The sequence below is a fragment of the Sminthopsis crassicaudata genome, chromosome 4 (assembly GCF_048593235.1).
Source record: "Sminthopsis crassicaudata isolate SCR6 chromosome 4, ASM4859323v1, whole genome shotgun sequence".
NCBI lineage: Eukaryota > Metazoa > Chordata > Mammalia > Dasyuromorphia > Dasyuridae > Sminthopsis > Sminthopsis crassicaudata.
Genome location: NC_133620.1, coordinates 263,557,966 through 263,574,080, shown reverse-complemented (window position 1 = coordinate 263,574,080; position 16,115 = coordinate 263,557,966). Strand labels below are relative to the sequence as shown.

The window sequence follows — 16,115 nt, the reverse complement described above, 5'->3', positions numbered from 1 at the left end:
TAGTGTCTGTGGGCAGATTTGAAATCAAGTCTTCCTGAGCTCTATCTACCGTGCTCCCTAGCAGCCTCAACATCATATTGACAAGGACTTAACATACATTGGATAGAGTGCTAGTAAGAAACAACTACGGTTGTGCTCTGGTTATTTAATTCCTACCTGTTTCCTATTCTGACCTTTATACGCATTTATAGTTCCACTGACTACCTGCTCTCAGGTCCTGGGGTACCAAGCTTAGGAGCCTTATATCCTAATAAATAACCTCCATTATAATTAAACCAGATGGCAACCCCAAGTACCAAAATTATTAATTATTGGCAACCTACCCATCTATTTTACTAGCTATCTGATACTTAGCCAAGTGGACAAACATAGACTCCCCAAACTATTATGCTTAGGTATAATCTTGACCTTTTATCATGTACTAGGATGGTAAGGCTTAGAGAAGAGAGAAAAATAGGTGTGAAAATAGGTTCAGACACAGGAATATATGACCCCTAACATAACAGTAGACCAGCACCTCATTCTAGAAGCATTCAAAATATATCAGAGAAAAGATCCAGTTAATTGGTGGTTTTACCTAAGGGTATATAATGTTTCTGGTTCCACAAAGATTGAATCTACCACACAGATGCTTCTAGCATCTAAAGAACTATGAGTGCTTTCAGTCCCTCAAAACCAAGGCTTCCACCCCCAAGAAAGGCTTTGAGTAAGAGCAAGAGATAACTGAACCTTGAACAAAGGTTAAAACAATTTAAGTAGAGATTGAAAACATAGTATCAAAATTGATTGATCAGGTGGATGGGGTTTGGGGATGGGATAGATTCAGGTCAGGAGAGAGAAAAATCCAAACTTTCAAGTCTGAGTAATCTAGAACATTAGAACTTGAAAAGAATGTGGAGATCTAGTCCTGATCAGACTTGCATTTTAGGAAGATCAATTTGATAGCTGAGGAGGATGAACTGAAGTGGTGGGAGGATAGACTTGAAGATGAGAGACCCCAGCTCAGGCTACTAAACTAATAGGAGTGAAGTGATAGCAATATCAGAAGAGAGAAGGAGGTATATACGAGTGATATTATGAAGATAAATACACAAGCCTTAGCAAGATTGGAAATAGGACCTGAAAGAGAAAAAGGACAAGAATAAAAGCCAGGATGCAAGCTTGGGGAATTTGGAGTCTGATGATGGCCTCCACAATCACAGAGAAGTTCAGGAGAGGGAAAAGTTTCAGGGAAAGATAATGAATTCAGATTTGGGCATGTTGAGTTTAATATGTCTACGAGACATATAGTTTGAGACTTTCAATAAGCAGTTGGAAAGGGGAAATTAGAGTTTAGGAGAAAGGGCAAGTCTGAATAATTAGATATAAGAAACAACTACAGAGGAAAGACAATCGAATCCATGGGAGTTGATGAGATCAATAAGTAAAACAGTAGAAGAAATAAAAAAGAAGATAAAAGGATGCAGGACAGAGCCCTGGGTGCATCAAAGACCCTACAATTCAAACCCAGCTCCTCTCACTGCACATCCAGTAGTATAGCATACTGTTATTTATGTGCTTTTAAAAAGTGTATTTGTAATTATTAACTTAACCATCAACATCAGATATGAATATTTCATTTTGCAAAGAACAAAAAGAAGTATATTAGAAATTATGAACTTCTGCTATATAATTTTTTCAAAAAGTATATATTAAAACTCAGTAATAACAAATTTACCCTGTTTGCTTGTGCTCCTTTAACTGTTTTGTGTCTATTTCTGTGGGATTTTTATCTAATTATTTTATTGAAGCTTAATATTTCTATCATTATTTATTGATTCCTCCCTATCTTCTACTACATATAGTTACTTTTAAGGCAGATAAAAAAATGAGGCCATGGAATTGTTAGTGGAACAAGATAAATTGAACAGCTATAGTAATATGTTTGTTTTTCTAAAAGTTTAGGTCCATACAGTCCCACAGATCTGAAGTTACATACCATTCCAAATTAGGGAGAGATGAGTTAATGAGAGCAATGAACCATAGCAAAAAAAGGTTCCATATTGATTTGATTGATTGTGCAAGTTGTGGATATCCTATTGCTAAAAACTGGTAATCTGAGTAATAGTAAGACCCAGGTAATAGTAAGGTCCAGCTATTACTTCCCATGGCTGAACATTCAAGGTGACTCAGCACTTAAGTCCTCATTAAACATATGGTTCTTTTGTTCAAATAATCTCCTAAACTGGGAAGGCTGTAATCTTTTCACTATAATCCTTGGCATGTTGTTATGGCCCTGGCACAGCTGGCCCAATCTCATTCATGGAAGGAAATCTGAGTGTAGGGTTAGAATAGTTATGGCTTGGGCACATCAGGGTGTATCTATTCTGGTGAATTCATTTCTTACAAATGGGGTTTGCCCATTTGGAGCATGTCACCGAGAAACTCTAGCAGCATAATTAGAATACAAAGTAGAATTTCAGCTTATTTTTTGATGTCTGTGAGAAACAAACTGAGATCATGATTTTATGAAAACAGATTGGAGACAGGCCAGAGTCCAGTCAAGCTTGGGTTTACAATTACTTTGTGTATAAAAGGATTTGGTGATCTCAACTGGAAGTGAACATAAAGGCCATTTAGTTCAACCCCTCATTATACAGATAAAGAAACTGGGGCTAATAGAGGTTAAATGTCTTTCCCAAGGTAGCTCAGGTAGTAAATGGCAAATATGGGATTTGAACACAGAACTCTAACTCTTCTGAACATGCTGGTAGTCAAGAAACAAAAAAGCACAGTGGAATCTTTCTTTGTTCTTTTTTCATTCAATTATGTGACTGTAATAATGTGGTCTGCCTACCTGTCACCTTCTCTTACTCTATAAAAGATATTCTCAATATAGATTATTCCCATAAAAATTTCTTAATAGAACATAAAAATGGATAATGTGGTATAGTGGTTAAAGCTGGTCTCAAATTGAGGAAGTCCTCAATTCAGGTTCTGCTTCTGACACTTACTGTCTGCCTGAACTGAGAAAATCATATAAATTCTCAGTATCCCAAGAAATTTTCTAAAGCTATGAATTGCAAATCTGATGCCAATTTGCATCAATAAAAGAATTCTTCCATCAGTAGTTCACCATATATCAATAACATTATAAGTCCAGTATCTCCAAAAATTATGTCTGTGATTTGAGTCACTGATGTTTTATTGTGTTTTTTTTTTTTGGGGGGGGGGGTGGCCAGGGACAGAGTAACAGTAAAGACTAAAATATTTTCTAACATTTAAGCATCCTTTTTCATTATGATTATTATTGTCATCCTCTGAAGAACTTTGTAGGGTGTTTTGCTTGTAGGAGACTAAATACATTGGATAAAAAGCTCAAAGGTATTTCCCATCTATTTGTACAAATGAGTAGAAATGGTTTCTGGCAAGGACCATAATAAAATCTTCTTTAAAACTAAATCTTCCAAGAAGCAAAGTTACTGCAGCTGTTCTGTTTCAACAGCTGCAAAAGACATTGATTAAACAGACCACTAATTAGTCCCATTCATCTCCCAGCAACACTACTAAGTAACATCCCCAAGATGTAGGAACAAGATGGAACCACAAGACTAAGGTTTTGTTTATGTGGTGGGCTTGTATATCAAGTAGAAACTCATTTTTTATATCAAAGTGTCATACAAAGAAAGCAGCTAAAATAATGCAACAGGCCATAAGTTAGGAAGAAGTAAGTTCCAATGTGACCTGAGACATTAGTTGTATGACCCTGGGAAAATCACTTAACTCTGTCTGCCTCAGTTTCCTCATCTATAAAAATGAGCTGGAGAAAGAAATGGCAAACCACTTCAGTATCTTTGTTAAGAAAATCCCAAATGGGACTTCCGGCCAAGATGGCGGCGTGGAGGCAGACAGCTGCTTGAGCTCCACGTTTTCTCTCAGAATTTACTTCATGACAAGCCTCGGAATTAATGCTTGACCAGAAAAAAAACCCACAAATAATTACCAACAGAAGACATCCTTGAAATTCGCCAGAAAAGGTCTGTGTTTGCTCGGGGGAGGGGATGAACAGACTGGGCGCAGGCTGAGGACAGGAGTGAGAGCAAGGCAGGCAGCTCACACTGCTTAGACCCAAGGGGGAGGGGTGTGATCTCTTCTGTTTCTGCAAAACGACCTTTAACCCAGTGTGGATATTCCCTCTTGGCAGCAAGCGAGGAGCAGCAGAGAGGGTGTAAACACCAGAGGTAAATAATAAAACCTCAGAAAGCTAGCGTCTTTCAGGACCAGGCCACTCCCACCTCCACCCGGGGTGACTCAGCAAGTTCTTAGAGCCACAGAGTGTAGACACAGCAAGCAGCCATCGCTGTCCTGTTACTGCTTCACTGCTGTCTCCTGTAGTTTGTAGAGGAAGCCCAATAACACCATCCGGCCCCATTCTCTCCCCCCCCCCCCCCGCCCCAGAAACAGACTAATTGTTTCTCTTGTCAATTTGTTTTCTTCCATTCCCGCTCTGACAAAATGAACAAAAAATTTAAAAGGGCTCTAACCATTGACAGGTTCTGTATGGATAGAGAGCAGACTTCAAACCCTGAGGAGACTAAAAGCAGACTGTCTCCAGAGGAATCCCTTAAGGGGAATATGATCTGCTCCTCAATACACAAGACTCTCATAGAGTAAATCAAAAAAGCTCTCATGAGAGAGCTGGAAGAGAAATGGGAGAAGGAAATGGAAGCTTGGCAAGAGAGTCTGGAGAAGTAATCCAGAGTGGATAAAGAGATCAAATCATTGAGAAATAAAATTAGTGAGCTGGATAAAGAAAACAGCTCTCTAAAAAATAAAATTGATGAAATGGAAAAAAAATTCCATAGAAGATAAAAACTCAATTGGACAATTACAAAAAAAAAATTTTAAGAGTGAAGAAAATATATCATTGAAAATTAGACTCGAACAATTAGAAATGAATGACTCAAGGAGAAACCAAGAGGTAGTCAAGCAAAACCAGAAAAACAAAACAATTGAAAAGAATGTCAAGTACCTTATTGGAAAGACAACAGCCCTGGAAAACAGATCCAGGAGAGACAATTTGAGAATAATCAGACTCCCTGAAAAATGTGAGGAAAAAAAAGAGCCTGGACACTATTTTCCAGGAAATTATCAAAGAGAACTGCCTGGGTGTTTTGGTAACAGAGGGTAAAATAGACATTGAAAAAATTCATCGATCACCTACTGAAAGGGACCCTAAAATCAAAATGCCAAGAAATATAGTGGCCAAGTTCAAGAACCATCAGACAAAGGAAAAAATATTGGAAGCTGCTAGAAAAAAGCAATTCTAATATGGAGGAGGAACAATAAGGATAACCCAGGATATAGCAGTGTCCACACTAAAGGAACAAAGGGTCTGGAATATGATATTCCGAAAGGCTAAGAAACTTGGTATGCAGCCAAGAATAACTTACCCAGCAAAAATGAGCAGCCTTTTCCAGGGAAGAAGATGGACATTTAATGAAATAAATGAATTCCATCTATTCTTGATGAAAAAAACAAGATCTACACAAAATGTTTGATCTTCAAATACAGAACTCAAGAGATTTCTAAAAAGGTAAAAAGAAATCTTGAGAACTATATTTCTGCCATAAAGATATGTAAAGAACGCACGTATAATTTGTCCTAGAAACTAGAGGTGGAAAGGAAATTATATCATAAAAAAATGTAAAGTGGTGGTACTATATCTCATGAAGAGGCAAAGGTAATCTATTATATCTGAGAGAAAAAAAGGAGGGGATGTACATAGTGTGTATCAATAGACATATTCAATTTATCGTGAAACTTCTTCCACTTCATTGAAAACTGGGAGGGAAGGAGTAAGGTAAGGGGAAGGGAATACTAGAAATTTTGAGGAAAAGGGGTAAAATAGGGGGAGGAACTTTATGGTGGGGGAGGGCTGTGAAAAACAAGTGGTGCTCACAAGTTTAATACTGGGGAGGGGGGTAAGAGGGAAGGAAAGGAGAAAAGCATAAGCAGGGGTTAACAGGATGGCAAGCAATATAGAATTAGTCATTCTAACCATAAATGTGAATGGGGTAAACTCCCTCATAAAGAGGAAGCAGTTAGCAGACTGGATTAAAAGCCAGAATCCTACTATATGTTGTTTACAGGGAACACACCTGAAACAGGGTGATACATTCAGAATAAAAGTAAAAGGGTGGAGCAGAATCTACTATGCTTCAGGAGAAGCCAAAAAAGCAGGGGTAGCCATCCTCATCTCAGATCAAGCAAAAACAAAAATTGATCTAATTAATCTTGCTAAAGGGTAGCATAGATAATGAAGCAGTATCAATATTAAACATATACAGACCAAGTGGTGCAGCTTCTAAATTTTTAAAAGAGAAATTAAGAGAGCTGCAAGAAGAAATAGACAGCAAAACTATAATAGTGGGAGATCTCAACCTTGCACTCTCAGAATTAGATAAATCAAACCACAAAATAAACAAGAAAGAAGTCAAAGAGGTAAATAGAATACTAGAAAAGTTTGATATGATAGATCTTTGGCGAAAGCTAAATGGAGACAGAAAGGAGTACACTTTCTTCTCAGCAGTTCATGGAATCTATACAAAAATTGATCATATACTAGGACATAAAAACCTCAAAATCAAATGCAGTAAGGCAGAAATAGTAAATGCATCCTTTTCAGACCACAATGCAATAAAAATTATATTCAATAAAAAGCCAGGGGAAAATAGACCATAAAATAATTGGAAACTAAATAATCTCATACTAAAGAATGATTGGGTAAAACAACAAATCATAGACATAATTAATAACTTCACCCAAGAAAATGACAATAATGAGACATCATATCAAAATGTGTGGGATATAGCCAAAGCAGTAATAAGGGGAAGTTTTATATTTCTAGAGGCCTACTTAATAAATAGAGAAAGAGAAGGTCAATGAATTGGGCTTACAACTAAAAATGCTAGAAAAGGAACAAATTAAAAACCCCCAGACAAACACAAAACTTGAAATTCTAAAAATAAAAGGTAAGATTAATAAAATTGAAAGTAAAAAAAAAAAAACAAAAACTATTGAATTAATTAATAAAACTAAGAGTTGATTCTATGAAAAAACCAACAAAATAGACAAACTCTTAATAAATCTGATTTAAAAAAGGAAAGAAGAAAAGCAAATTGTTAGTCTTAAAAATGAAAAGGGAGAACTCACCACTAATGAAGAGGAAATTAGAACAATAGTTAGGAGCTACTTTGCCCAACAAACTATTTGAAAAAATAGGGATTGAAGGAGTCCTACCAAATTCCTTTTATGACATAGACATGGTACTGATACCTAAACCAGATAGGCTGAAAACAGAGAAATAAAATTATAGACCAATCTCCCTAATGAATATTGATGCTAAAATCTTAAATAAAATATTAGCAAAAAGACTACAGAAAATCATCCCCAGGATAATACACTATGACCAAGTGGGACTTATTTTTTTAGAGTAGGTAATGAGGAAATCATACTATCACTCTTTGCAGATGATATGATGGTATACTTAGAGAACCCCAAAGACTCTGCTAAAAAGCTATTAGAAATAATTCAGAACTTTAGCAAAGTTGCAGGATACAAAATAAATCCACATAAATCCTCAGCATTTTTATACATTACCAACGCAAGAGATATAAAGAGAAATTCCATTCAAAATAATGGTCGATAATATAAAATATTTGGGAATATATCTACCAAAGGAAAATCAGGAATTATATGAGCAAAATTATAAAACATTTGCCACAAAAATAAAGTCAGATTTAAATAATTGGAAAGATATTAAGTGCTCTTGAATAGGCCTAGTGAATATAATCAAAATGACAATACTCCCTAAACTAATCTATTTATTTAGTGCTATACCAATCAGACTCCCAAGAAACTATTTTAATGACCTAAAAAAAATAACAACAGAATTCATATGGAAGAACAAAAGGTTGAGAATTTCAAGGGAAGTAATGAAAAAAAAAAATCAAATGAAGGTGGTCTAGCTGTACCTGATCTAGAACTATATTATAAAGCAACAGTCGCCAAAACCATTTGGCTAAGAAATAGACCAGTCGATCAGTGGAATAGGTTAGGTTCACAGGGCAAGATAGTGAACAAAAATAGCAATCTAGTGTTTGACAAACCTATAGATCCCAACTTTTGGGATAAGAATTCATTATTTAACAAAAGCTGCTGGGAAAACTGGAAATTAGTATGGCAGAAACTAGGCATGGACCCACACTTAACACCCCATACTAAGATAAGATCAAAATGGGTCCATGATTTAGGCATAAAGAACGAGATCATAAATAAATTAGAGGAACATAGGATAGTTTACCTCTCAGACTTGTGGAAGAGGAAGGAATTTGTGACCAAAGGAGAACTAGAGATCATTATTGATCACAAAATAGAAAATTTTGATTACGTCAAATTAAAAAGCTTTTATACAAACAAAACTAACGCAAACAAGATTAGAAGGGAAGTAACAAATTGGGAAAACATTTTTACAGTTAAAGGTTCTGATAAAGGTCTCATCTCCAAAATATACAAAGAACTGACTCTAATTTATAATAAATCAAGTCATTCTCCAACTGATAAATGGTCACAGGATATGAACAGATAATTTTCAGATGATGAAATTGAAACTATTTCCACTCATATAAAAGAGTGTTCCAAATCACTATTGATCAGAGAAATGCAAATTAAGACAACTCTGAGATACCACTACACACCTGTCAGATTGGCTAAGATGACAGGAACAAATAATGATGAATGTTGGAGGGGATGTGGGAAAACTGGGACACTGATGCATTGTTGGTGGAGTTGTGAAAGAATCCTCCCATTCTGGAGAGCAATCTGGAATTATACCCAAAAAGTTATCAAAATGTGCATACCCTTTGACCTAGCAGTGCTACTACTGGGCTTATATCCCAAGGAAATACTAAAGAAGGGAAAGGGACCTGTATGTGCTAAAATGTTTGTGGCAGCCCTTTTTGTAGTGACTAGAAACTGGAAAATGAATGGATGTCCATCAATTGGAGAATGGTTGGGTAAATTATGGTATATGAATGTTATGGAATATTATTGTTCTGTAAGAAATGACCAGCAGGAGGAATACAGAGAGGCTTGGAGAGACTTACATCAATTGATGCTGAGTGAAATGAGCAGAACTAGAAGATCATTATACTCTTCAACAATGATACTGTATGAGGATGTATTTTGATGGAAGTGGATATCTTCAACATAGAGAAGAGCTAATCCAATTCCAATTGATCAGTGATGGACAGAATCAGCTACACCCAGAAAAGGAACACTGGGAAATGAGTGTAAACTGAGAGCATTTTTTTGTTTTTCTCCCCAGGTTATTTTTACTTTCTGAATCCAGTTCTTCCTTTGCAACAACAACAACAAAATTCGGTTCTGCACATATATATTGTACCTAGGATATACTGTAACATATTTAATATGTATGGGAATGCCTGCCATCTAGGGTAGGGGGTGAAGGGAAGGAGGGGAAAAATTTGGAACAGAAGGGAGTACAAGGGATAATGTTGTAAAAAATTACTTATTCATATGTACTGTCAAAAAATGTTATAATTATAAAATTAACCAAAAAAAAAAAAAAAAAAAAGAAAACCCCAAATGGGGTCACAAAGAGTCAGGTATAACTAAGTGACTAAACAACAACCCCAAAATTCTCCAACTAATCCTGTACTTTTTGGAAGCTCAATGTCATAGTAGACATCGAGTGCCAGCCCTGGAGGCTAAATTTTATTTGTAATTCTCTCACCTTGGGCTTTGTTTGTCATTGGGGGACCTAAATTTACATCTGACTTCAGATACTTATTAGCTATGTGACCCTGGAAATAGCTAGTCCCCTATTTTGAAATTTGCCTCAGTTTCTTCATCTCTAAAATGAGCTGGAGCAGGAAATGGCAAATCATTCTAGTATCTTTGCAAAGAAAACTCCAAAGGGTACCACAAAAAGTTGGACATGATGGAAAAATGAGTGAACAACATATCACACAAAGAAACAGTACGAGCTATTAATGAGGAATCATAACTCTTAAGCTATTCTCAATGACAACAAAGTATTACCTATACTGTCAAACTTTTCCCAGAAAACAGTCACTATCCCAGTAGAAACTACTGTCATTCAATTGATGGAGAAAAACCCTGGTTTGTAGACCCCTTCCCTACTCTAGGAACCTGCAGTCCTGGAGTGTACTACTGATAACACTTCATACTTATCAAAGGTTTTTTTTTTGCTTTGTTTTGTTTTGTTTGTTTTTTTAAAATACATTTTAAGAGCACTTATATTCATTATCTCACTTGATCATCAGATCAACATAGCATACTGTCCCGAAAAACCAAGTTTCCTTGCTATGTGATCCTATATCCCCATTTAACCTCACTGTGCCTCAGTTTCCTCATTTGTAAAATGAGAGGTTAGACTTGGTATCCTTTAAGTTTTTTAAAGGGCTTTAAAGGGAATAGAAACTAGACCTGTAGTTTCTTAGGAATACAGAACTGAGGAAGCATGACATAGTGATTAGAGTGCTTGACTAGGATTCAAGAAAACCTGGGTCCATTTTCTGCCTAATATGCTTCTACAAATGCCAATCAGCACTCTCATTGCAATTTATAGTCTTGGATGGTTTTGAACCTGACCTAAGGTCAGCTCTCTGCCATGCTATACTTCTGTAGGTCAGGTAAAGCCTAACTCAAATACAACTTTCTCCATGAAACCTTCCCTATTCACAAAACAACCTTGTCCTTTATACCTCAGCATTTTGTTTTGTACCTGTCTCATGCATTTATCACATAATTCTATGCCATAAAATTATCTGGTTTTACATCTTATACTTCTAGACTGTAGGTTTAGTCAATGCATGTGTTCTGTGCCTGGTATAGTACTTTGCACATGAGAGGCACTAAATAAACATTTGTTAGGTAAATGAATGAATGAAGTGAATCAATGAATCCCTAACATTTTTTTAGGCTGAAACTTTTTTTTAATAGTCAGTCATTTCCTATTAAGATTTTATTTTTTTTTTCTTTTTCTATTCCAAGTGATCATTAATTTTTCTACATTGAACATCATTTCTATGCTGAGATTAAGAATACTTATGGTGTAGAAAAGATAATAAAACTTTAAGAACATTAGACAGGATCTGAAGTTCAGAGTTGTAGTCTATCACTTAGTAACTCTCTGAACTTTTACACATTATTCAACCTCTCTAAAATCCCATTTTTTAACCTATAAAATGAGAAAAATAATGAGGAAGCATGACATAATCATTAGAATGCTTGACTAGGATTCAAGAAAACGTGGGTTCCAATTTTTGCCTAAGATACTTGCTAGCTGTGTGATCCTGAGAAAATTTACTTAACCTTGTTAAACCTCAGTTTCCTCATCTATAAAATGGGGACAATAATAGCTATTGTCACTGGATCCTAAGAGCCACTGGGTGTTGTACAGCCTTGTAGTTGAAGTCTTGTGTATGTGATCTCTCCCAATTAAAATGTGAGATCCTTGGGAATAGGGACTGTCTTGCTCATCAACTTTTATCTTCAGCACTTAACATAGTGTTTGATACATAGTCTGATACATAATCACAGGATTATTGTGAGTAGCAAATGAGATAACTAACAAAAATAATGTACTTCATAAATCTTGAAGTGCTATATAAATAGTAGGTATTGTTTTTCCTGCCTCACAAAGGTGTAAAAATTAAATGAGATAATATAGGAAAAATGTTTCATAAATGTAGACTTTTATTATCCAGTGATATGTTTACAACTACTAATGTCAGAAAGAGATCAATGGTCATCTTTTTTATTATACTATGTTATGAAAATGCTTTTTTATTTTATAAATTAAAATTAAATAAGTAATAATTTAAGAAAGAAAGAAGTAGAGTTTTGGTATACTCTGATTCTTGGAGTTAGGAGTTTAAAATCTCCATCTTTACCTACCTGCTTTTGCTTTCCATCATCTTGCTACAATAGGACATAAGTCCTATGCCTGTTTTTTTCAATCTGCACTCACACTTGAATAAATATAAAAACAGTCTTAACAATAAAGAGAACCGCAGGTGTGGTCTAGAATGACATAGGCTAAGAAGCTCTAAAGAGGAAGAATGAGAGATGGCCACTTCCCAGGGCTGAGTCCCCCAAAGTCGAACAAAGCCCAAGGTAAGAGAATTACAAATAAAATTAGGAACAAAGGAAGAATGGACAGTGGACTTTGCCTTAGTGTCAAGATCCACAGAGTGTTTGAGAAGTAAATAAAATACAGGAAGAATGGATACTGCCAAAACAAAGGCAACTACCTCAAAAGCCTAGATAATCAAACATGGAAGAAATTGATAAAAAATAGTCATGGATCCCTATCAAATATCTCAGAATCAAAGGACCAGAAACTAGGGATTGTTTCAAAAGTTAATAATTAAGGTATTCAAGAAGAAAGAGCTGACTTGATTCAATAAATATTTATTCTATGTTGGAGTTTTCCTTGATTGCTTATTCCTACCTCCAGTTAAATCAAGGGCAAAGCTGGCAAAACTTTTAGGAAAGGGAACCAATACAAGGAAGAGCCAAAGAAAAGAGGAATGGTGACCATTAGTCTTTCATCTTGCATAAATTCCCTTGTGTTAGGCATTGAACTCTTGAGTGGATCACTTGAACTTGGAGAGAGCATCTTGTGGAAAAGAAAGGAAAACTATATTTAATAATAATAATAATAATAGCTTTAAGATTTTCAAAATACTTTAATATGTTATCTGGTCCCCATAATAATTCTGTGAGGTTGGTACCATTATTGTGAAGAAATTGAGGCTCAGAAGTTAAACAATTGATACCTCCAGCCATAGAGAGCTAACAAGGCAAGATTTGAACTCAGATTTTGCTGACTCCAAGTCCAGTGTTCTACCCCACTATACCACTGCCTTTTGGGAAACTGCTTTTCAGACTCACAAATAATTGGGAACATAAGTATTCAAAAGCACATGGTAATTAGGCTCTATGAAAGTAACTTTCATATATTAAAGACAGTTATCCTCTGAGGACACCTGATAGAGGAATAATGTGGACCAAAAATCTGATGAGGATAAAATAAATAGTATGTATGTATGTATAGTTCTCTGTATATATACATGTATGTAGGTATATATGTGTATTAAATATGTGTGTGTATTTATAAATATATTCCACATGGAACTGTAGAATGCCACCAGGACTCATTTGAGGAGATGGTATGATACAGTAGAAACAATCTTGGTCTCCTGTAAGGTGCAAACAAGATAAAGGACAAACTCCTCTCTCAAATCCTAGCAAGTTTCCATATCCCTTATAGCTAAGTCTTGTGTATGTGATCTCTCTCCCAATTAAAATGTGAGATGCTTGGGAGTAGGGACCGTCTTGCTCATCTACTTGTATCTTCAGCACTTAACACCGTGTTTGATACATAGTTAATGCATGCTTTCACACTCAATTTGGGTCTAAACTAAAAAAGAAAATTATTGTCATGTTATGGAGATATGAAGAGCAACAGGAAAGAAGGAGAGAAAAAGAGGTAGAGTGAAAGAGGAAGAGAGAAGTAGAGTAAAATGGAAAGGGGGTTAGAGAGGCAGACACAGGAGCAGAGATAGAGACACAGAAGGATGAAGACGTCCAGTAAATTTTCATTTGGAACCAAAACAAATAAGAGCAAAAGAACTCCCCAGGTAGAGCTCATGTTTGGATCTGTGACTCTGGAGATGTGCATACATGTTTGGAATAAATTGTTGTTCCTTTAGGATTTTCTGGTTTTGTTTTCTTCTTTTTTGAAAATGAAAACATCTTCTATAAAAGTGTAGTGAATGCTTGCAAGTTGGAAGTCAGTCTTAAAATACTTAGAGAATAGAAGAGTTACATCTTCCCAGGTTTCTTGAGTGAAATTACAAGTTAAGAGTGAGAAAGTATCATATAATTCAAGCCTACAGCTCTCAGCCTAAATTCCAGACCATGAACCTATCAGCCATTCCATAATATTTGGGTCAAATACCAGGAACACTAGCAATCAAACATAGGAAAAAAATTCCTGTGCATTAACTCCCCAAGTAGTCATTTTGTCTCATCATCATAAGATTTATTTAAAGGATATACTTCAAGAAAGTTTTCTTTGCCCCTTCATAATGAATATTTCATCTTCTACCATGTATGGAATGTTCTCCTTCCTCATACTCCTCAAGAGAATAGTGGTTTCATAAGACAATTCCCAAGCTGACCTACCCTCAGGATGATTGTGCTTTCCCACCTGGGATAAATGCCTCATAGGCGCTAAATATGAGAATTATTGAAGGAGTACAGAATCTAGAAGAACTCTGTGTTGCTAGTTGGTAAATTCCATCCTTCTCCAACCCCAACCCTCTTAAACATCCTGATCTTAGAGTCAATGTTTCTTGACAGAGCCTGAATCAGGAAAACTGAATGGCCTCAGCCACTTACTAGTTGTGTGAATCTGGGCAAGTCATTTAATTTCTGTCTGCCTCAGTTTCCTCAGCTGTAAAATGGGAATTATTAGAGCATTTACTTCCCAGGATAGTTGTGAGCATCAAATGAGGTAATGATTGTAAAATGCTTAGCCCAGTGCCTGACACATAGTAACTATTACATAATTGTTAGCTGTTATTGTTATTATTATTATTAATAGGATAATAGCTTGCTGTGCTTAATCATTCACATATGTGAATTGAAATATGTTTGCATTTGCTTAAAGTATATTATGTCTTTTCTAAACATTTTAAGTGCCTTGAGCTCTATGGTAATATTCTTTAAAGAGTTATTTTCTATTTCAAGCATAAGATACCAGTAAAATAATTTAGCTTACCCTCTTGTAACTTCAAATATTGTTCTCTTGTTTCCAAAATCACTTCTTCAAACTAAAAAAAAAAAAAAGAAAAGATAAAAAGAGACATTATTTTGTTTCCAAAGTCCTAGATAAAGACACACTTCTACCATAGAAGGAAAAAGAGGAAGTAGAAAATAATATTTAAAAGTAGTTTTGGAAACACAGAATTTCAAAGCTGGAAGAGATTTCAGGCATTTTCTAGTACAATCTGTAGCTAATGGTACAGATAACTCCAGTGATAAAGAGAGTCTCTACCTTCCAAAAGATCTAGGTGAAATTTATGCCACCTATGTGAACGTGTATAAATAATAACTGAACCTCAGTTTTCCCATTTATAAAGAGAACTGGACTAGCTGACTTCGTGAGATTTCTTGAATCCTTAGTCACCTGTACTGTCTTAGGAATTATGACTAAATAGCAGTTCATCTGAAAAAAAAAAAAAAAAAAAGTTTACTAGACTGAAATTTCAATGTGAGCTAACAAAATGATATAGTATCCTCTCCTCCCAAAAAAAAGCTGATTTGCTTTTGAATTGCATTATATCCATTCATTCATTTATTCATTTATCTATTTATTTATATTTGATTCTCCCCTCCAGTAGAATATAAATTCCTTTGAGATCAAAGTTTGTTTATTTATTTGTGAGGCAATTGGGCATAAGTGCAATTGCTCAAGATCACACAGCTAGTAAGTATTAAGTGTCTGAGGCTGGTTCTCCCAACTTCAGGAATTGTTCTCTATCTACTGCACCATCTAGCTGCCCTGATTAAGATTTATTATGTTTTTTACTTGGTATGTCCAGTACCTAGCATAGTGCGTGGTTATTCTTAAGCACTTAATAAATGTGGATTGATTTGAGTTGAATTGAAATTAAATGAATTACATCTAAAGTGAGAGGGATGACACAAATACAGATAAGTAAATACAAAATATGTTATATGAGTTGGTCCTTGAATGGAGTTTGATAGTCCATTTTCATAATTATTCATCCAGATACTGGGATAGATTCTAAGTATATACATGTAAAGATTAAAGAATTCCCATCCTCAGAGAGATTATATCCCATAGACTGCTAACAATTATAATAATAAACTATAAATGATTTTATGTTACTGAATCCATTTGTGATTATAATAGCAAATTAAAAAAGCAAAGTTTATGCTGTTGAAATGAACAAGAATATGAAATTTGAATGAAATATCTTTATAATCCACAT

At 35.3% G+C, this 16,115-nt stretch overlaps 1 protein-coding gene across 2 annotated transcripts in view; it reads right to left on the bottom strand.

Annotated features, from left to right (window-relative positions):
- LOC141566299 (glutathione S-transferase A4-like) overlaps positions 1-16,115 on the bottom strand; it is a 45,423-nt gene that overhangs the window by 11,461 nt on the left and 17,847 nt on the right. For both annotated transcript variants that reach the window (XM_074310653.1, XM_074310652.1), the window contains exon 3: positions 14,879-14,930. In XM_074310653.1, the coding sequence (XP_074166754.1) occupies positions 14,879-14,930 (52 nt within the window). The remainder of the gene's footprint in view (positions 1-14,878; positions 14,931-16,115) is intronic.